At 41.9% G+C, this 23024-nt stretch overlaps 1 protein-coding gene and 1 pseudogene across 1 annotated transcript; both read left to right on the top strand.

Annotated features, from left to right (window-relative positions):
* The first annotated feature begins 3299 nt into the window (after window positions 1-3299).
* On the top strand, window positions 3300-4232 carry LOC128331276 (olfactory receptor 10AG1-like; annotated as a pseudogene).
* A 14816-nt stretch (window positions 4233-19048) lies between these two features.
* LOC128331275 (olfactory receptor 10AG1-like) lies at window positions 19049-19999 on the top strand. Its single transcript, XM_053264627.1, has one exon. The coding sequence runs from the start codon at window positions 19049-19051 to the stop codon at window positions 19997-19999; it is 951 nt and encodes a 316-aa protein (XP_053120602.1).
* Window positions 20000-23024: the final 3025 nt, after the last annotated feature.

Raw genomic sequence — 23024 nt, 5'->3', positions numbered from 1 at the left:
GCATTATACCCAAATATATCTATATAGAGATATATAATTACATTGGCAAATTTAAAAAGGTAAATTAATTTTAAAAACCATGACCCCCTTAACACTGTCCCTTGGGAGCCAGGACAGAAACTGCTACTTATGTTCAACCTGTTAAGATATCTTAGCTGGTAACAAGTATTTATATAAAGAGATGGTTCTCTTGTCTCATGAGGGAAAGGAAGATGTTAAAAGTTATATGCTGTTCTATGACTGAAATAAAGCTCTATAGAAGATGTTAAAAGAAGAATGATGTATTGTTATGGGCACTTGAGCTGAGAGGCTGAAATTTCTGCGTCTCTATTTTCACAACACAGGTGGGTGTGATGTTATTTTTGCTCTATTTTGTGGCATATTTGTATCCATATGGTTACACTGTTTGGGTTTTGAAAAAGTGTGCACTGTACCTGAGCCTTTTTCTTTTCTTCTTTTCTTTTCATGTGTGCCTGCTAGGGATGAGTTATCATTTCATAGGTCCACTAAGACTGCTTCCCACACCTCATGAATTCTGGTTTAATTCGGGAAATTCCACAGTTGAATCATGTACAGCTCCCTCAGCTTTAACTTCTGGTGTATCTTCACATATGTTTACTTCTGTTTGTTATCCACCCCGATGTTCTTCAGGCACCCACATATGCTTTGATAAAACATTAACTGACATGCTGTGCAGTGTAATGAAGGCAGTTGTAAACAGGGGTCTAAGCAATGCCAGCAGTGTTGTGAAACAGGGTTTGCCTGATGTGGTGTTTTTGGTTAATCCATTCACAGATCCAGGCCAGCTTTTGAATGGTGCTTTAGTTACTTTTATTCCAGTCCTGAACTAGAGGTAGGGCTAACAAAGAGCTAGCAGCAAACACACTGAAAGCAGACTAAACTTGCCTCTCTGTAAATAATATCGGTCTCATTAAACCATTAATATCCCTGGTCCATTGCCTTCTCCTTGCATACCACAATTCTTTCCTCTGGATTCTACTCCTGATACTACTTAAAGCTCCATATTTGTAGTTCCAGTACTGCAGAAGTGCACGTACAGTTTTAGGTAGAATTGGACGAGCCTTGTTCTTAACACTGCAGATGTTGCTTTAGACCCCTGCAATGGCACAGATGGTTCACAACTGCCTTTGTTAAGCTGCACTGCATGTCAATCATTGTGTGTTCATTCTTTTTTTAAAAAACACAACAATCTTGATAAGTTAGTAAGGGATGCAGAAGAGCCATATGAGAAAATTTCCCCATGTATCAACTTGGAAGGAACCCCAAAATTCTTTTCAAAAGTATACTTTCCTTAGATGAACCCGGAAATTCTCTTCTGAATATCACATTGGATACATTTGGGTTCAAACATGAACCCAAATGTATATCAAATTTATATCAGGATTCATTTGGTTTGCCAAAGTGCCCATGAACTCTTCTGCATTGGTAGAATACCCCAAAGATATTTGGTACAACCATGCCCTTTTACAAGTTTAATCAATGCCTATGCACACCCTGATGACATAGAAGTGGTGGCGGGGGGGGGGGGGAGAGATGGAAATGGACTGGAATAAATACTCCCGTCCCAACAAACTGCATACACAGCACTCAGTGCAAAATAAGGAAATAATAACAGGACAATGGAGAATTTTGAATGCATTAGTTCTTATTCAGAAACCAGATCAGGGCATTTGGAAATATAATATCCAGGAAGGTGCTTGGATGAAGGGAAACTTAGACATAGCCCTAGTGTGTGCATGCACTTTGTTTACTTAATGGTAGATGCTTATTTTGTCATTATTTTGTCATTATATATGATACAAAACAATATCCAGCCCAGCCCTATTCAGTTCTGTTCAGAAGTAATTACTTTCCAGTAAGTGCATATGATTGGACCCAAAGCTTTCATTTCAGATTTTGGTTCATAAACATACCTTATGTATGGTTTAATTAGTTCCTGTTAGTGTATGGAACTGCTGAGATTTTTATTTAGCCACAAATACATCATTTTGCTCCTATTAGTTCACTGAATTTATTTTCAAATTGTGCTTATTGTTACCTGATGGATTGTTTTAATGTTGAAGATTACCATTACTATTTTTCATCCCTTGTGTTTATGAGATTTGCCCATTTTATTTTGACATTTTAGAAAGAATACCCAAAATTTCACTACTTTGGTATATTTCTCATATATAGATAGATATAGATATAGATATAGATATAGATATAGATATATTTAGATAGATAGATAGATAGATAGTGACTTTGAGATTAACACTCTGTCAGTGTTAAGTTATTTCGGGGGGGGGGGGAGGAACATGTTCTGAAAGTTGAAGCTCCTTCTGGTTAAGGAAGGAGCTTGAGGGGGCATTCCTGAATCATAGTTTCTCTCCCTTAAATGTTTGTTTATTTATTGCTTATGACTAATTATATGGCAGGGTGACCCGATTTGCTGTGATTCAGCTAATTATGGACTCGGTTAATACATAAAACGGAACCACAGGTCCAATGGACCAGTGGTTCTGTGCTATCCTTCCCTTGCTCTCCTGTTCTGCTGCTCTACTGTTCCCTCTCCCTGCTCTCCTATCTGGAACTGGCTGTGTGAGCTTCCTGCTTCACAGAAGGACAGCCTGAACAGCCAATCAGGCTGGAGTGAAGGAAGAGCTTCCTCCCTCAATTCTGGCCCCATGGGGCCCAACCTGTGGTGCCAGCATTCATACATAATGCTGGCACTGCAGAAATGGAGCAGGCAGCAGTGAAACTCCACTCTGACTGAAGGTTCAGAGTGGAATTTGGCGAAGGAAGCCACAGGTTGCTTTCCCTCACACACTCCATTTCCCTGGGTTTGGATGTTCAGGTTTGGAAACCAGAGGTGAAGGGAACTCTGCTTTCCTGTTATGTATGAACCAGGCCACGGTCGTCATGAAGCTGTATGGAAATAATTGGGCCTTAAGTTACTTGCAACCAGCATCTTACCTGTAACACACAGCTACCTTACACCACTCAAGGACATTTTAAAATCAGATTTCTGAATCAGACAATGCTTGGAATTGTGACTCATTCTGTTTTGTGATTTTTGCACCTGTTTCTCAGATAACTGGAGCTGACAGTATCATGGCTCTGTTATTCCAAGTGATCACAGTTCTACACCAGTTTGTGAGTGTGGGCAGAGTCAAAGTGTATGAGCTTTGCATTCATAGTATCAGCATTTGTGAAACCCTTTTTTCTAGATTATGGGTAATTTTGTTTTAGCTTACAGATTGTCATTGTTCTCTTTCTAGACCAGACATCATTTGCCCAAAATGATAAAAGAAAACCACACTGCATTTTCTGACTTCATTCTCCTTGGATACTCAGGCATTCCAGAGCTGCCAGGTTTGCTCTTCCTAGTATTCTTGTTAATCTATGTGGGGATTGTAATAGGAAATGGACTTATAATTTACATTACTGTGACAGACTATGCCCTTCACACCCCTACGTATTTCTTTCTGAAGAACCTGTCCTTTCTGGAGATCTGCTACACCTCAGTCACCCTCCCAAAGATGCTGGTCGGTTTTGTGACTGAAATCAGGAGCATCTCATTCATTGGCTGTGCTGCCCAGATCTACTTCCTACTTATACTAGGTGGTACTGAGTGTTTCCTTCTGACTGCCATGGCCTATGACTGATATGTGGCCATATGTAGCCCCCTGCGGTATAAACTCATCAGGAACAATCAGCTCTGTTTTGGCCTTGTTACTGGATCACTGCCTGTCAACATGTCTGTGCATGCAGGGCCGATATATCTAGTGTTTACTTTGCCCTTTTGTGGCTCTCGTGAAATCAACAATTTATTCTGTGATGTCCCCCCATTGTTGGAGTTGGCTTGTGCTGACACCTATATGAATAAAGTATTTCTATTTGTATCTATTGCATTTTTTCTAATAATCCCTTTTATCCTTATCCTTGCTTCTTATGTGAAAATAATTTCCACTATTCTGAAGATGTCATCAAGGGAAGGTCGTAAAAAAGTGTTTTCCACATGCTCCTCACACCTCACTGTGGTAACTCTCTTCTATGGCTCAGCAACTATTGTCTATTTTAGTCCCAGGTCAAAAGAAAGAGTAGATGTTAATAAGTTGCTTTCCTTGTTCTATACTATTTTAATTCCTGTGTTTAATCCTATTATATATAGTTTAAGAAATGCAGAAGTGAAAGTTGCCCTGAGGAAATTGTTTTGTAGAAAAATGTGATCTTCCAAATGATCGGGATGTTAGTTGTGGACACAGGGAGCAAGGGTGTGTAGTGCACTGAGAGGAGCAGAATAAGGACAACAACAACAACAACAACTGACAATTTATTTGTTATCTACCCCATAACAAATTGTTCTCTGGGCAGCTCACAACACAGGATTAAAACTTACAATAAAAAAACAATGCATGAAGTGATAACAGACAAAAAGGAGAAAAGAAAATACAATATATAATAGGAAGCAGTTCAAAATCTCTTGGGTCTTCATGTGTGTAATAAAGACATGACAGAGACTCAAGCTTTGGGTGGTATGGAAATATTTTAAACAAACAAATAAATAAAATGATGGTTCAGTGCCAGGTGCTGGGCTGCGAGATCTTTATACCATGCAGCAGCCAGTCAATTCTTAATGATTTACCTTGTTATCTGGAGGCACTGCAGAGATGGAGGCAGTGGAGGATGTGGAGGCCCACCAGGGGGTGGGTGGAGAGGCAGCAGATCAGTTGCTGTCGAGGTGCCTGAAGAGGAGGTGTCCACAGGGCTTGAGGAGTTGAAAGCTGGTAGGTGAGCTGGGGTGAGTATCTGGCCACCAGCTTTGTCCACCACCATCATCATTACACCACTGCTCTGAAGATTATGCAACCTTCTGGGACATATTTTCAGATGGTACAGAGGACTTCCTGGAGAAAGGGAAAGGGTCAATTGCTGTTTCTCTGCAGCTCCAGTGAAGTTAGTTGGGAAGTTCTGTAAGACTGTTCTCTTGCTGCACCAGCTGGGTGACTCTAGGCCAGTCACTTCTCTCTCAGCCTAACCTACTTTACAGGGTTGTTGTGAGGAGAAACTTAAGTATGTAGTACACCGCTCTGGGCTCCTTGGAGGAAGAGCAGGATATAAATGTAAAAATAAAATAAAATAAATAAAAAATAAATATAATATACTTTCTGCAGAAAGCAAAAATGTATCTGCAAGGTGCTAAATTTGATATCACTGAAGTCTGAAGTGAGTGGTGAGCAAATGATTTGTGCTTTTTGTCACTGTACTTTCAGATCTTGTCCAAAGGGTAATAAGCACATATCCACTACATGGTGATGTCTGCTATTTCTCTACTGGGAAAACATTATTTAAATTATGGATGAACAGAACATTTCGTCCATGGGACAGAAATGACTACCTTTGCTTGCAATACTCTCACTTGTGAACGAGCTTTTGCAAAAATTGAAATTAAAAGATTTAGTCAATGATTTTGCTAACAGAAAGGCCTGCAAAGTTAATGTTTAATGTACATTTACTTAAATCGGAGCAAATATTATTAAACTTAATTCAGTTATCCACGACTCTACATTGTACTATTTTTGGCCCTTGCTGATCAGAGTGCAGTAGGCATAGCCTTCTCAATGTAATCAAATTTCATTAACAATAAAAAATGTTGTTAAGGGCTTTCCATGTTTACTCAAGGTCCAAATTATGAGCAACCCACTGGGAGCAGCAATGTTATTTCCATGGCTGCCCTTTTAATTTCCAGAAGCTCCTGTCAAAATGATGCTATATCTGCATGAATAGGGCTTTATATTGCTGGCTGCCATGCAGAATACAGGAATACTTCTGCACAAAACAAGTGGCAGCCAAAACAAACAAACAAACAAACAAACAAACTCAACTAACCTAAGGGGTACGATTTCAGGACCATATCCCCCCCCCACTTTCACAAATTTCATATTAATAGTGCTCATTAACTATTAATAGTTGAGCTCGTTCACAGTTGAGAGTATTGCAAGTGAAGGTAGTCATTTCTGTCCCGTGGATGATCTAACATAGTTCTTCAAACATTTCAGATTTGAACAAGGACACCTCCCTTCACAGTTTGTTCCAAAGATGGCAATATACAGATTCTAAAATCAATGTTAACATTTGGAAAACTTGTCACCAAACTCTCCCCATAACAACCCACAATACACATTCTTGTGAGGAAATTGTCCTGATGGATATTCCAGCCCTAAGGATGTTCATTATGGGGCATATTAGGGCAGGGGTGTCAAAGACAATTGGGTGGTGGGCCAGATTTGATCCTAATGAACCTCCAGCGGGCTTTAAATAGCCTTATGCTGCCTTCTTTCACTTGCCTTGCACATCCTTCTGTCTTCCTCCTCCTCCTCCCTTTTCCTCTCACCTTCTTCTTTTCTCCTCCCTCTCTTTCTCTGCCTCTTAAATTAGCTGAATACACTACTTATACACCAAAATATGCTCAGGAAAAGTTTAAATTTTCTTCTTCATGAACTCTTCCCCCTAAGATCATCTGGGGAGGTCAGGTTGAAGTTGCCATTGGTTTGGTTGGTGGCGACTTGAAACTGGGTCTTTTCTAGGATTGCCCTGGGACTTTGGAACATACTTCCTAATGAAATTAGAACTTCCCCTTCTCTGGATTTTTTAAAGAAGGGCCTTAAAACATACCTGCTTAGTCAGGCTTTTAGTTTATAGTTTTAAAGTTTTTAGTTTTAGAGTTTTTAATCTGTATTTTAAACTGTTTCAATTAATGTTTTAATTGTTGTGTTTTTAGATCGCGGACCACCTAGAGACTTGTGTATGGGGCAGTATTAAAATGTGTCAATCAAATAAATAAAGAAATAAGCAAGCAAGCAAGCTTTTTGTCCTGTTTTTTTGATGAATTCTGAACGTCATAGTCCCCGATGACCTACATATACCAAATATTGCATACACAATCCTGCCACTGAGGTTAGCTGAATGCACTGTTTTTTACACCAGAACATGCTCAGGAAATTACTATTTTTAACAGAAATTCTGAACATCACCACCATATATTAACTGCTATTGTTCTCATAAGATTTTAACACTCAATAATCAGATAAATAATTCCAAAATAACATCATGCCCCAAATAAAGCAGAACCTCTCTTCCTCTCCCTTACCTGCCACTCACCCTTCTTTCTTCCTCCTCCTCCTCCTCTTCCTCCTCTCTCTTTCTCTCACTGTCTTCCTCTCTCCCTTCCTTCCTCATCCCCCCCCCTTGTCCAGAGAAAAGCACCCTGTGCCATCTTTTGACTTTGTCTTCCTTCTCCTCCTCCCTCTTCATTTCCACTTTTACTCTTCTAGGCTAGTGATTTGAGTGCTGAAAAGCCCACCACAAGGGAGGAGGAGAGGAGGAGAGTGAAGGAAGGAAGCAACTCATAGTTAGCTAGCTAGACTTTATTTCAGTCTTTGACCAGTAAAGAAGCATGAAGAAAAGAACACAGTGTCATACCCATACAATTGTATAGCAGCAGCATGGTCTTACAAATATACAGTGACATAGTAAATTATTCCACTACATTAGTCATTAGGTGTTGTCGTATATTCATTGCTATTAAAAACAATTTCACAACATTGTAAATAACATTGGGTTGATGTTACAAGATAAATGAAATATATATTTCATCTTTTCTGCCTGGTATGTCCTTAATCAGGGGTAAAATTAAGTACTCACGTGAGTCCCTATTAAAATTATAGTATAATAAAACATGACCCACATCCCCTGTGGCCTGTGTATCACATGGGCAGTAGTGTTCAGAGTAAGAAATCCTACCTTATCTACCATATAAAACTGCCAAAGGCAATACACCAAAGCGAGCCAGTGCAAATAGTCTGCGATACTTAGGAATAGTTAGGGCTTGGCAATAATCAGCAGGCTTATTGATAACAGCAAATCTCAATATTTTAAGTTGTTTAGGGGCCCTACTTATCTACTGTTGCCATTCCATATCTAACATTGTTTGGTTTACAGCCTTTTTTGCTTCTTCAGCAGCTCACAGCTTCCACTGCGGCACATGTTGGGAGGAGAGGAATACTGCCCACAGCAGTAGCAGGGGGAAGAAGGAAGCCAGCAAATAAGGAGACATGCTGGGGAAGAAAAGTGGTGATGGCGGCTAATCCTGGGGCTGCTTCATGTGGGCCATTCAGTTGAGCTCTGAAGTCCTAATCCAGCCTGCCAGCCAGCAGTTTCACAACTTGGTATTAGGTGACCTATACGCTGTACGCAATGCAAATATTTATCTATAGATCTATCTTGGGGACCTAAACTTATGAGAGTGCCTAAGGCCTACAAATACTTTAATCCAGCCCTACTACACCCAACAACATTTTCATAACTTTATGACAAGTCATTCACATTGAAGGAGGATGATCCTTGCCATCATGGCAAGAAATGTCAACCATAATGGGATGGATGGTATCCAAAAGATTTAAAAACTCACCTAGGTCTTCTTCCAAACTTACCCATACTATGAATACATCATCAAGAAATCTTGTGTATGCTGCAATATTTTTCACAAAATGATTGTCTTTCAGAATGTGCATTTTTCTATGTGGTCCATTAAAAGGTTGGCCACCTTGGAGGGCAAACCGACAAGCCATTGCAACTCCCGAGATCTGCCAATAATAATTCTGAGAAAATTGAAAATAATAATTTCTTGTTAATGTCAATTCTGCCTAATTTCTAAGGAATGTCATAGGGGGTTCTAAAGAAGTCCTATCATTCAAAGTCTGCTTAATAACATCCAGTGCATCTTCTTGGGGAATATTCATATATAAAGAAACTCTATAGTGACCAAACTAAATTTAGAAGAAGGGAGTTCAAGTTTGTCAATATAGTTCAAAAAATCCATAGTATCCTTCAAGTAAGCAGGAATTGAACTACAAAGGGTTTCAGAAAAGATTCAAAACATGTAGAGATAGGTTCCACTATAGAGCTGCAGGTGGAGACTATGAATCTTCCTGGGACTGGTGTAATTTTTTTTTTTTTTTTGGTATTTTAGGTAAAATATAGAACACTAACATTCTACTATCAGATTCTAATAGGAAGTCATGTGTTGCTTTGGAAATATAACCCATGTTTAATCCCTCTTCCATAAGGTTCACTATCTCTTTCCATACTTGCGCAGTGGGATACTGGGTATTCTTGAGATAAAGTAGGTCATTGTTCAATTGTCTAGAGAATTCACAAATGTAATCCCCTTTATCCAAAATAATTCTGTCCCCTCCTTTATCAGCAGGTTTGAAAATGATTATCTTCTTTCTGCTTGAGGTTTTTTTAATACCAAGTGTTCCTCTCCAGTCAGGTTATGCCAAGGCAGTATCTCGATTCTCCAATAATCGTATATTTCTCACAACTAGATCCTGAAACACCTTGATATAGGGGTTATGAGAAGGCGGATTAAATGTAGACTGTGGTTTAAATCATATTATGTCTGACTCACTTTCCTTATTGTCCTTGAAGAAGCCACTTCATTTTATTTTGTGAAACAGTTGTTGGAGTTCCCTCATAGTATTAAAATTATGTTTGGGTATAGTAATAAATGGAAGTCAGTATGGTGTAGTGTTCAGAGTGCTGGACTATGACCGGGGAGACCCAAGTTCAAATCTCCATTCAGCCATGATACTTGCTTGGTGACTCTGGGCAGTCACTTCTCTCTCAGCCTAACCTACTTCACAGGGTTGTTGTGAGGAGAAACCTAAGTATGTAGCACACCGCTCTGGGCTCCTTGGAGGAAGAGCGGGATATTTAAAAGGGGGAGTGGAAGTCCATTGTCTAGAACTCTAGACTCAAATTCTGATAGTTAATAACTGGATAAAATCACTACTGTAGTGTTTTGGGAATTCTGTTGTATCTGCTGTACTCCCAAGTTCTGGGCTGCCCCCCAAAAGGTCTCTGTGATCTAAGATTTTCCTGATGATTACTCCTATTGCCCTGAGGTGAGTGTGAGTGATTGGAATTTATGCTATTATCTGTTTGGTCCTCCAACTCAATGCTGGTGCCCAACGTGAGATCAAATGATACCTATTTAGAATTAGCTTTAGCATTCTGGTCATTCCTTCTCTTCAATGAATATATTTGATTCTCATAGTCCTTCAAATCTCTTAAGAATTTCCAATATTTATCTTGCTTCAATTTATTATGTTCTATTTCCAGTTCTTCATCTAATGCTTCAGACTTTTCATTGAACACCCTTTCACCCAATTTATGTTTAAGTTCTTCTATTAGTTGCTCTGCTTCTGTTATTTTATGTTCAATTTCCTGCTGTGATGTTTCTATCAAGAGTACCATTAAATCAAGGGAACATTTGTTCAATATGGCAAACCACTTATCTTTAAATTCATCATTGAATGGAAACATGCCTGGGTCTTTAGATATTAATCCCCTAGGGATCCTTTGTACCTTACACACAAAGCACCTATATGCATTTCCAATCTCACAACTTTCGTACATAATCTAGAATATTTGTACTAATAAGCCTAGCCTCCTAATAAGCTTGGTAAGAAAAGAAGGAGGATGTATTTAAAATCTTAGCTATATGTTCTGATGTGTAGCTAAAAGTATCCAGTTTTCTGGCCATTGTACCTATACCTAGGTCTGACACAAGAACTGTGGCTATACAAAACCTTAAAGAGTGTAAGTAAGAATATTCTGGTGAACTAAAATGGACATAAATCTAAAAAATGATATATATTCTATATCTGTATCTATATTAGTTTTAATTCACGATGTAAATATATAGAGAATCGGGGTCTACAATCTATATTCTCTCTCAGTAAAAGATAAATCCCATCTGGTCATAAAATTAATCTGTTCAAAATCAATATCGCTCCAAACAGAATCTACATATATAGTTCTCTTAGCTGTACCCGTCAATAATCCCATTCATGAAGGCTCAAGCAAGAGTGCTGGCAGGGGAAGAGAAAAGCAGCGGCGCTAGAGGCGAGGTGGGAAACAAAACGGTGTTGGAGGGGACAAAATGGCAGCTGTGGTTGAGAGAAAATGGCGGTGCGGTGGGTGGGGAGAGAAAAGGGCATTGGCAGCAGGGGCGGGTGGGGGGAGAAAATGGTAAAGGAGGGCAGGGGAAGAAGATGGTGGTGGCGGGTGGGGAAGAAAATGGCAGTGGCGGGCGAGGGGGTGGGCGGGGTAAGAAAGCAGCTGGGGGCAGGCTGGGAAAGAAATCAGCGGCAGCAGCAGGTGGGGGAAACTAGAGGCACAGATGCTCTGCGCCTGGCCCAGCTAGTATATATTTAAAACACTTAACAAAATAGACTCCCCATGATATAGATAAATGCCATCACAAGTAAGTGTGATCTAAAAGTCCCAAAGGGAGTTCTCCAAAAAGAATCCTGAGCATTTAAGAAAGTAAAACCTCTGTTTCTGAACTATACTGTAAGTAGCTTGTACTCCTGTGATGTTGCACAGTGCACGGAGGTGCTTTAACAATCTGGATTTCTGAGCCAGATGTGTTTCGACCGATACACAGTCTTCATCAGTGGCAATAACTATAATGAATCACACTCCTTGTATTTCCGTGTGGTTCTTTAAAAATTCAGCATGTGATCTATTTCAAAACAGTTCTGTTGCTGTGCATATCATCTCTCAGACCATCATACACATTAGATGCTGCCAATCAGAGTCTAACCTCTCAGTTGGCCAATGAACATGTGCAGTGGACTTTTGAGGCAAACATTTGCTATGTTGACTCCTCAAATGGCCACTGAACAGGTTCATTGATCAGCTGAAAGGCGGAGGCAGGGTGCATGGCTTGCGGGACCTGCAAGATGCTGGGTGACAGTGGAGGTTGCTTTTTACCAGGATGTAATGGTATACTCCAAATTCTGCTCTGCCCCCCTTGTACCACTGCATGCAAACAAAACCAGTTTGGACTGGTTCAGACTGGTTTGGGGTCTACAAGTAAAGGGAAATTCAGTGAGGATCCTCTTTACCAGTAAAGTGGCAGGAGGCTTCCTTACGGCTAGAGGGGGGAAGCAGGGAAGTCAGGGGTACTTACAATTAGGATTGTGGTGGTGGCTCCCCCACCCCCACCCCTGCCGGCCACCCCCAGAGCAGCCTGGGTCTGTGGCAGCCTGGTTCAGGCTTTCTTCAGCCTGATTTGGGCCCCTGCATATGTGCAAAGCCCATTTGTGTGACTACACCATAGGGAAGCGCCCCTGCCCCTTAACTGGTAAAGATGAATCTTCACCGGATTCCCCTTTACCACTAGACCCCCAAATTGGGGGGTTAAGAAATTAAGAAAATCCCTGTTTCTTGATGCGACTATGTGATCTTCTTGCGTAAGCACAGCTTTGCTCGTTATGCAGGTGCTTTGATAGTCAGGAAGTCAGCTATGAGTAGGGGTGTGCATGGAACCAATTTTGCTGGTTTCGTTTGAATCCCAACCAGATTTTAACTGACCTGGTCCAGTTCTGACTCTGGTCAAACCGGACCGGGACTGGTTCAACTGGAACCAGAACCAGACCAGGTTGGACCAGGTCAGTTCGAATCTGGTTGTGATTCAAACCAAACCAGCAAAACTGGTTCCATGCACACCCCTACTCATAGCTGACTTCCTGACTAACAAAGCATCTGCATAACGAGCAAAGCTGTTCTCATGCAAGAAGATCACATAGTTGCATTAAGAAACAGGGATTTTCACAATTGTGCCAAAGTTCCCTTTAAAACCAATGAGGTGTGCTGCCCCTGTGCACTCTTGTGCAAGCACAAGCATGCTTGAAGTATCACAGAGACTGGAACATAAGCTCTAGACTTGGCACAAATAGCTAGCACAACGGCCATGGGTTAGCACACAATGTGCTTCCACAAGTGCTTCCATTAGAATGTCAAGTGCTGGGACTTACTTCTGAGGAAACCTGCCTAGGATTGTGCTGCACATCAGTATACATTTCTGAGTGTGTTTAAAGAACCAGCTTCCCAATGCTCAAGTTTAATTAAGAGTTTTCTAATAAATTTCCAATACAGCTGAGATAATTCCCTAGGTAATAGCTAGCATTCTCTTCTAAATTCTATCAATATACAATCGCTGTATAAATTAATGTTAAAACCCTCTGAAATTCTTAACAGTGACTGTTGGGAATAAGGATACTGTGAGCTATTTCCACTCAGTTAAAACATTTTAGCTGGTATCAAGTATAATGAGATACTTCCCCCCCCATCTCATTGAGAACTAGAGGGTATTAAAAGCAGAATACAGTATTGTCATGGGCACTTGAGCAGAGAGAAAGAAATGTTTGCATCCCTCTATTCATAACAGGTGAGTGTGATGTTAATTTTGCTCATATACCCAATTGTTTAGATTTAGATTGCAAAAAAAATTGCCCTTGATCTGAGCCAATTTCTTTCTTTTTCCATGCATGTATGTAAGGGCTGAGTTCTTGTTCCATAGGGTCACTGAGCCTCAATTTCACATCTTCTGAATTCTGGTTTAACTTTAATTAATTAAGTTAATGGTCTAAACTTAATTTCGCAGTTGTCTCATGTACAGCTTCCTCGGTTTTCAATTGTTTTAGTATATGTTGATGTTTTCCCCACCCCAAGCCCCATGTTATGGGGAACACATATGTTTGATAAAGCATAGTTTGTGCTTTAGCAGTTTTGATGTGGAAAAGGGATCTGAGAAAATTCTTCAATATTTCTCCTTGGGAAGAACCCTGAAATTCTCTTTTGAGTTCCACTTGGGAGAAATTTTAGTCCAACTAGATTAAATCAGGATTCTTTTTATTCAGTGCTGTGATCATGAACTCCTGTGCATTGGTAAAACAAAAGAATCGTGGTACAAAAATATCTTCACAGCTATATTGCCTTTTAAAAAGTTTAATCAGTGCATGAGCACACACTGATGCCAGAGAAGAGAAAAAAGATGCAAGTGAACTGGAAGATCGAAAATTTCCAACAAACTATTCACACAGCACTCAATACAAAATAAGGAGACAACAAAAACAACAATAATAATCATCAGGACAATGGGAGTTGTTAAATGCATTAGTTCTACTTCAAACATAAGATGAAGTAATTTGAAATATCTGAATCAGCACCATTTCCCTACTAGAGGAGCATATCTCACTTATAACTGTACCTATATTTTAAGAGGTGACATGGAGAATAACACTTTGCCAGTGTGCCATGAAATCAAGGAGTGTTGCACTTTTGCAAGGAGTCCTGTGAATGCAGAACTCAATCTGTTTATAGAAGGAGCTTCATACCCATGGAGTGTTACTCTGGAAACTGCTTGTTATTCCATATTTGCACAACTCATACACAATTGCTTCAATATCTCTGAAGCTTTTATTGAGCTACCTGTAGATAATTTTAGTCAAGATTGCAAATAATGACAATGGGAAAGAGGTCATCTCAAATTAGAGGTACAATGTCTCCCCAATATAAGGTTTACTTCCTGGAGCACTGGCTTCCCTTCTTAATATTTGTACATAAAGTTAATACAATATATACCAGACCAGAAAGACTGAACGTCATTTATCTATGATGACCCAGTTGTCTGATCAGTATCTGAGACAGGTCCTAAGTGCCATATACAAAAAGAGTAGTATACTCTGGAAACCAAACAGTGTAAACATTTTCTTGAGCCATACTTTTGGCCATTGTTTTGATTGGCAATCTTGTATGTCCTACACATGGACGTACCATCCATGAGGCAAGGGGAGATAGTTGTCTCCTGGCCTGCGGCCTCAAAGAGCCGCCCAGAGGCATGTCACATGATCCCGACTCCCCAGCGCCTGCCCGATTGCAGCCCACTACCGGGCGGGCCGTGGCAAGACCTGAGGAGCTGCACCTGTGCACCCTCTCTCTCCTGGTCTAGGCTCCTTCCCCGTCCTGGCCCTGTCCAGCCAGCCTTCTCTGACATCAGGGCTCACAGAGGCTCTCATTGGCTGGTGGGTGGACACGTTGGTGCCCTCCATATGCACCTTGCCAACTCGATTTGATCTCTGCTGCTGAGCTTCCTTGGGCTGGACCCCTCACCCGTCCCTCACTGCGGCTGGCAGCTCGTCGGCAGCTGCCATTTATTTATTTATTTATTTATTTATTTATTCAATTTCTATACCGCCCTTCCAAAAATGGCTCAGGGCTGTTGACTGACCCTGCCGCTGGGCTGACCTCCTCTGGCCTTCGGGGATGCAGTTTTGCCTAGGAGCCCTCCACGGAAACCCCTCTTTGACTGCTTTTGGCGTCCACACAAGAGAAGAGAAGCCAGTGAAGGAGAAGAGTGAGGTTGCCTCCTGCCCACTAACACCTGGAAGCAAAGGGTGGCGATCATGGGGCACGCAAGAAAGAGGACAGCTCATGGCGAGGAAGGTAAGTGCAGCGATGGACCGGGATGGGGGCCAGCAGCTCTTTCCCACTGGGGTGTGATACTGCGATCTTTCACAGGGAGCCCCAACCATCCAGGCAGGGCAGCTGAGGCTGCTGCTGCTGCTGCTGCTGCTGCAAGCACTCTCTGAGAGAGTTGGGGTTCTTCAGAAAGTCTGAGGAGGGTGAACAGGCACGCAAGGGAGAAGTCTGATGCAGAGTTGCTGTGTGGCCAGTTCCACGGGAAAGGACAAGAGGCTGCAGCCCACTGGATTCGATCCTTGGCAGAGCCTCAAGAAACGTAGTGGGGTGGTTGGAAGAAACACTGTGTGTGTGTGTGTGTGTGTGTGTGTGTGTGTGTGTGTGTGTGTGTGTGTGTGTGTGTGTGTTTCTGTGTGTGTTTCTGTGTGTAAAAAACAGGATATGGACCAGAGATGTCAGAAAAGGCAAGCGGGGGAGATGATTTGCTCTTATTGCACTTACTGCAGATTTCAAAACTCTAATGGGTGTGGAGTGGAGGGGGGAAGAAGAAAAAAGCGACATGTGTGGGTTCCTGTGAAATGCCCCATTGAGGTGGGCTGCAGGAGTTGGAGAAGAGTTCATTAAATCGGGGTTTATTAAAGGGAGAAAATGTGGAGCGAGGAAGGAAGAAGTGTGGAGGCTAGTAGGTTGGGTGAAATTGTTCTACACACCAGAAAACTCTCTCACAGGATCATAGGAAGCTGGCTGCCATATACTGAGTCAGACCCTTAGCCACACAACAGCTTACATTTACAAAAATGTACAAAAACAACAACATGGAGGTTCGCGGCAGGGGGAGGCAAGGGGCAAGTAGCGGGAGGTTTGGCGTGGCGGGCTGGCTCTTTCCATCTTTCTTTCTTTTACAACTCTCTCTCTCTCTCTCTCTCTCTCTCTCTCTCTCTCTCCCTCTCTCGCCTCAAGCCTGCCCCATCCCCTTTTGCTTTTTCTATTCCTCTCTCGCTCGCTCGCTCTCTCACGCCAAACCTACCCATTCTCTTTCCATCACTTTTTAAACTTTTTCTTCTCTCTTTCTTCCCCTCTCTCCCCGCTCAAGCCAGCCCCATCCCTTTTCTTTTTCTATTCCTCTATTCCTCTATTGCTCGCTCTCTCTCATGCCAAACCTACCCATCCTCTTTCCATCCCTTTTTTAACTCTCTCTCGCTCTTTCTTTCTCTCCCTCTCTGGTCAAGCCTGCACCATCCCCTTTTCCATTTTCTATCCCTCTTTCTCTCTCTGGTCAAGCCTCCCCTATCCCCTTTCTCTCTCATCTTCCACACAGGTGGAGTTCGTGTTGAAGGATCAGAACAGTGTGTTGTGAAGGATCAAGGTATAATTTTAATCAGAATTTCAGAGAAAAACTTCTCTTATTTTTTTCCTTACAAGTGCTCCATGTTAAGTGGGGTGATTTGTATGAATAACAAACTGTGAAACCATGAGGGCTTATATTATTTTTCCTTACAATTGCACTATCTTCAAGTTTGTTTGTGAATTATCAAGAAGGCTGTGAATCCATGGAGGAGCCTCTGCTATTTTTCTTTTTAACCAGTTTATTTATATATTTTAGATCTGTGGCCCAGTGCAGGTGAAGCCTTACACCCTCTGGAATGTCACTAATGTTTATCTGCACAGAGAGTCTTGTACACCTTTACAAATTCAGTTGCTTAAATATTGGATCCTTTAGAGCGAGAAACGGGGAGATGAAATAAGTGGGATGGGAGTATGTTAAGTTGTGTGTTGAAATGTTTCTGCTAATGCATATTTGCATGAATATATTTGTTTGTATATTCTTACTTTCTTTTGAGTTCAGTTGCTGTTTGTGCCCTCAGAACCCACATGTTAAAAATATTGTATGTGTCAGAGAGAGAGAGAGAGATGATGCTTAACTTGTTGGTGGAGTGGGTGGGTGGGTGGGGGCTTCAAAGGCCATTAGGCCAGGAGAAGGAGAGGAAGGCTGTGAGGGGCCCATTTTCGAATCTTATCTCTGGGCCCATTCCAACCTTGGTACGACCCTGGTCCTACACATTTTTTCATTTCCCTTTTTTTTCTTAAAACTGTTCTTACTGGGGGGGGGATTGAAAATAGGTGTTCTGTTTCTTTTAAAGTTTGGAACCATACATGCAATTTTCCTCCCTTAAACATTCAGATACTTCTTTTTTTCCTTTTTTGCTCATGAGTAATGGTGTGATAGTGTAACTTGGCCAACCTTGTGAATGATACTCAACAGCCTATGAGTTTTCTTTCATATCTCATACCTTTATTGGCACAGTTGCCAATTAATTCAGTATCTGGTGTGTTCACATAACTGAAAACTGGGTTAGACAAGTATTCTACCCAGGTTTGGGAGTAGTGTGTGCTCCCTATTTGTGGTTGTGTGGGTGCAAACAACTAGGTAGGAGGAAGGAGAAATGATTGTGTGGGAAACAGGAGCTGGGTAAGACAGCACCATCCTCCCCAGCTCTCATACCCAGCCTTTGACCAAAGTGGGAGGAAAAGCTGTCCTACCCAATTCCTGTCTTCCACACAATCACTTCTCCCTATTCCTATCTAGTTGTTGGCACCCACAAAACTGAAAATTGGGAGTGCACACAATTCTCAAACCTGGGCAGAACTCTTGTCCTACCCAGGTTTTGGTTGTTTGAAGAGCTTCATGATCTACCAGTCTGGTTTTTGAATTTTTAATTGATTACTCCATTAACTGATAAATGTATGTTAATGTACATATGGCAGTACTTTAAAAATGCTGGCACAAAGATTCTGAGTTTATGATTACAGTTTGGCTTATGTGTGAAGGTAATGAAAGTCGACATGGTATAGCCATGTTTATTTGCTTATTGAGTTAAATATAGTCATCATTAAGTTCTGTTGAAATCAATGAGACTAAAATCTCTGCTGCTGAAATCAATGAGACTGAAATTAATGAGACACTACAAGATCGTGGACATGACTAAAGCTTACCCAGCCTAGGGAGGGCTCCTGGGAAGGCAGGAGATGACTTGACTTCCCCCATACGATGTGCCACTCCCAGGATTCCCAATGCCGCACACCCACATGACCAGCACGCAGCACCTTTGGGAGTGGTGAGGGGGCATTGGGAAAGCAGGCTGTGGCTGCCCACATCTCACAATGCACCAGGGAAGGGGCGTGATGCATTGGGGGATTTCCCTGGTGTCGGGCACTCTTGTCTCCTGGCTCTATGAGCACTCAGGCTGCAGGCAGCCTGAGAATTCATACGATCGGGGAGTGGGGTAGAATGGTGTGTGGTGATGAGTGCCCTTCTACCCTGGTGAAGTGCACTGGGATTGGGCCAGATCCCAGTGCTCTACACAAGCAGCCCTATCTGGCTAGGGCTGTTCTGTGAACAGCCTTAATATCTGGGTCTCACTGCTGGATCGAGGTCAATATATTGTATGAGAGTTGTGACTCGATGATGCTTGGAGTTGTGACTCATTCAGTGTTCTGATTGTGCATTTGCATCTGTTAAACCTGAAGCTGACAGTATTATGGCCCTTTTCTTCCAAGTGACTTCTTCTATAGCTATACATTTGAACACACCTGTATGTGAGTTTGGGCAGAAGTATGTTGACTTTTCATTGGTAGTATCAACAGTTCGTAAACCATTTTGACTAATCTATCATTGCTATCTCTCTAGACCAGACATCATTCCCACAAAATGATACAAGAAAACCACACTGCATTTTCTGACTTCATTCTCCTTGGATACTCAGGAAAGTATCTGCCAGGTTTGCTCTTCCTGGTATTCCTGTTAATCTATGTGGGGATTGTAATAGGAAATGGGCTTATAATTTACATTACTGTGACAGACTATGCCCTTCACACCCCTATGTATTTCTTTCTGAAGAACCTGTCCTTTCTGGAGATCTGCTACACCTCAGTCACCCTCCCAAAGATGCTGGTTGGTTTTGTGACTGAAATCAAGAGCATCTCATTCATTGGCTGTGCTGCCCAGATCTACTTCCTACTTATTCTTGGTGGTGCCGAGTGTTTCCTTCTGGCTGCCATGGCCTATGACCGATATGTGGCCATATGTAACCCTCTGCGGTATAAACTCATCATGAGCAAGCAACTCTGTTTCTGCCTTGTTACTGGGTCGCTGACTGTCAACATGCCTGTGCATGTAGGGCAAGTATATCTCATTTTTACTTTGCCTTTTTGTGGCTCTCGTGAAATTAACCACTTATTCTGTGACATCCCCCCATTGCTGGAGTTGGCCTGTGCTGACATCTACATGAATAATGTTGCTGTTTTTGCAGCTGCCACATTTTTTGTAATCACCCCCTTTTCCTTTATCATTGCTTCTTATGTGAAAATAATTTCCACTATTCTGAAGATGTCATCAAGGGAAGGTCGTAAGAAAGTGTTTTCCACTTGCTCCTCACACCTTATTGTGGTATCTCTCTTCTATGGCTCAGCAACTATTGTCTATTTAAGTCCCAGGTCAAAAGAAAGACTAGATGTTAATAAGTTGCTTTCCTTGTTCTACACTATTTTAATTCCTATGTTTAATCCTATTATATATAGTTTAAGAAATGCAGAAGTGAAAGTTTCTCTGAGGAAATTGTTTAGTCGAAAAATGTGCTCCCTCAAAAGAGTGGGATGCTAGTAGTGCACATATGGACCAAGGGTGTGTAAAAGAGCAGACTACCAATACCTCTAGGCTAACTGCACCAGTGCAACAGGGACACACTCCCCTTCCCCAGGAAACTCTGTTCCACTTGAAAATCTGGCCACATTCACAGCTAATATGAAACCAGAGGTCCCTTCACCTCTCATTTCCAAAAATGTATTTCCAAATGTCGGCAACCACAGTTTTAACAAGAAATTGACCCATGCCTCCCCCTCCCCCTCACAACTGTGAAGTGTACCATCTCTTTTTACAAGGTTTTGCTGTCTTCAATTCCATCTACACCTTACCAGTGTTACCCAGTTTTCCCCCTCTACAACCGAAGTTGAGGGAAGAAGCTCCTAACTCACTCTGGCTGCTATTGGCTGTGTGGGCTGTCGTACAGGAAAGAAGGAAGCCCACACAGCCAGGTTCCCCTCCTCTCTGCACTCAGTGAGTCCCCTTCCTCTCTGCAGAGAGGCAGCTCTCCATTTTGTCTGAATGTAGATGAGAGCAAGGTGAGGGGAGTGAGAGCGGTTTTGAGTTATGTCCAAAGGTGGCTTATGTCTCTGAGGTAGGGATGTGCAAACCAGTTCAAATTCAAACTGGTTCAAATTCAAACTGGTTCAGTTTGACGGTTCGAATTTGAACCAAACCAGGCATTGGTTTGACCTGCCATTTTGAATTCAAACTAAATTGAGCCTGGTTTGATTTGAACCAGTTTGAACCACTTTGAGCCTTCAAAACTGGGTTGGGTGGTAGGTAACCATGGGTGCCAACTACCACCCAAACCCCAAAGCAAGTGGACACTCCTATGATATTTAATGACTTTTTGAAATTTTATATTATTGCCCATTATTCCCTATGTGGAGTACCTAGGGGCACAAAACCAGGGTTGGTGGTAGACACCCAGGGGTGCTCACCACCCACCAACCCCCAAGGCAATCAGACACTTCTCTGATTATTGGTGAATTGTTGAAGTACTGTTCAATTTTTTTATTCCTCCCATAGGGAATAATTGGGATTTGAGGATGTCCCATTCCCCACCTTTGGGGGGTGACAGAGCACCCCAAAGTGGGTTTGGGGGCACTGCAGGTCTGGCCTCAACTCTCCCCAGGAACCCCCAAGTTGATAGGAATTATTCTTATTTATTTATGTATTTTTAAAGAATTGATTTTTGGCTCCATAGACATGCATTGTCTCCATAGGAAATAAGAGAGTGCCTTTTCACCTTCTGACCTTAATTGCTTATTGATCTGAACTCTGAGTTCGGGTCAAAGCAATTAAGCTATTAAGGTGATAGGGAACACAGTGTTCTTTCTGAATGGAAAGGCTCAGGCAATGGTTTTTTATGGAGGCTAAAACCAGTTCAAACTTTGAACCAGTTTGAACCAGGTTCGAATTCGAACCCAACTGAAGGGGGGTTCAAGCAAAACCAAAACCAAACCTCCCCACTCCGATTTGAATTTAAACCAAACCGAGCAAACCAGTATTGTGCGCATCCCTACTCTGAGGAAGTGGCAGAAATATAATTGAGCAGTTGTGTTCCATGAACATGAGCTGCTCACCACCGTGGGATATTCACATGCTGCTACCACTTCTAAGACTCCAGGAGACTCAGTGGCTCACTAAAGTTTGCCCAGCCGCTGCACAGTATAAAAATGTCATGGCCTGTTGATAGGTACTGAGACAGGATGCATTTATACTACATGGTGGCCAAGCAAACCTTTTAAACATGCATCACCATGGGCCCCTGTGTGTTATAAAGACATCATGGCTCAGTGCCAGGTGCCGTGATCTTTATATCATGCAGCAGCCGGGCAATTCCTAATGATTTACCATGGTTCCTGGAGGCATAGGAAGCACTGCAGAGATGCAAGCAGTGGTGGAGGTGGAGGGGAGAGGCAGCAGGTGAGTGGCTGTGGAGGTGCCTGGTGAGGAGGTGGCCACAGGGCCTGGGGGGATTGAAAGCTGGCAAGTGCACTGGGGGTGTGGCTCTGGCCACCAGATTTGGCCACCATCACCAACATCATTACACCACTGCTCTGAGGATTATGCAACCTTCAGGGATATATTTTTCAGATGGCACAGAGGGCTTCCTGGGGAAAGGGAAGTTAGTAAGTTAGTTGGGAAGTTCTGGAAGACCGTTCTCTTGCTGCACTATCATTGCACTCTGTATGATATATAATGTACCTTGTGCAATATAATATACTTTCTGCAGATAGCAAACATTTCTCTGCATGTTGCTAGATTTGATATCACTGAAATCTGATGCAGGTGTTGAGCAAATGGTTTGTGGTTTTTTGTCTCCATACTTTTGGATTTTGTCCAAAGAGTAACAGGCACTTATTATTTATCTATCTATTTATTTAATTAATTAAACTTCTATACCACCACCTCCAAAAACTCTAGGCTGTGAACAACAGAAATACCAACAATCAATTTTTAAAAGTATATCTATTAAAGGGCAAACGCCTGGTGAAACAGGTGTGTCTTAAGAAGGGCCTTAAAAGCAGGCCCTTATCCATGCACTGCATGGAGATGTCTATTCTATTTCTGTATTGGGAGAACATTATTTAAAGTATGGATGAGCAGAACATTTCTTAATGAGAATTAACAGCATGTGATTTGTGGGAGAGGGGGAAAATGGTCCTGAAATCATCCCTCTTACAGTAGATAACCTTCCACTTGGTTTGTGGTAGGAGCAGAAGTGTTCCTGTATTCCTCCTGTTAGCCAGCAGTATAAAACCCCATACATATAGCATCATTTTGACAGGCACTTCTGGAAATAAAAAGGGTAGCCATGGAAATAACATTGCTGCTGCCAGTGAGTTCCTTCCTTGTAATTTGGACCTTGAGTGAACATGGAAAGCCCTTAACAGCATCTGTTATGATTAATGTGATGTGATTGCATTGAGGAGGCTATGCCTACAGCACTCTGATTAGGCAAATTTGAAACTGAATCCACGGAAACTCAATGGATGGAAAGGATGACACACCATTAAGAAGGGTTAAAAAATAATTA

Source organism: Hemicordylus capensis, chromosome 6 (assembly GCF_027244095.1).
Source record: "Hemicordylus capensis ecotype Gifberg chromosome 6, rHemCap1.1.pri, whole genome shotgun sequence".
Lineage (NCBI taxonomy): Eukaryota > Metazoa > Chordata > Lepidosauria > Squamata > Cordylidae > Hemicordylus > Hemicordylus capensis.
Note: the sequence above shows the minus strand (reverse complement) of the source record. Positions and strands in the feature narration are given on the sequence as shown.

Coding starts and splice junctions, on each gene's coding strand:
- LOC128331275 (XM_053264627.1), top strand. CDS start 19,049: ATGATACAAGAAAACCACACTGCATTTTCTGACTTCATTCTCCTTGGA.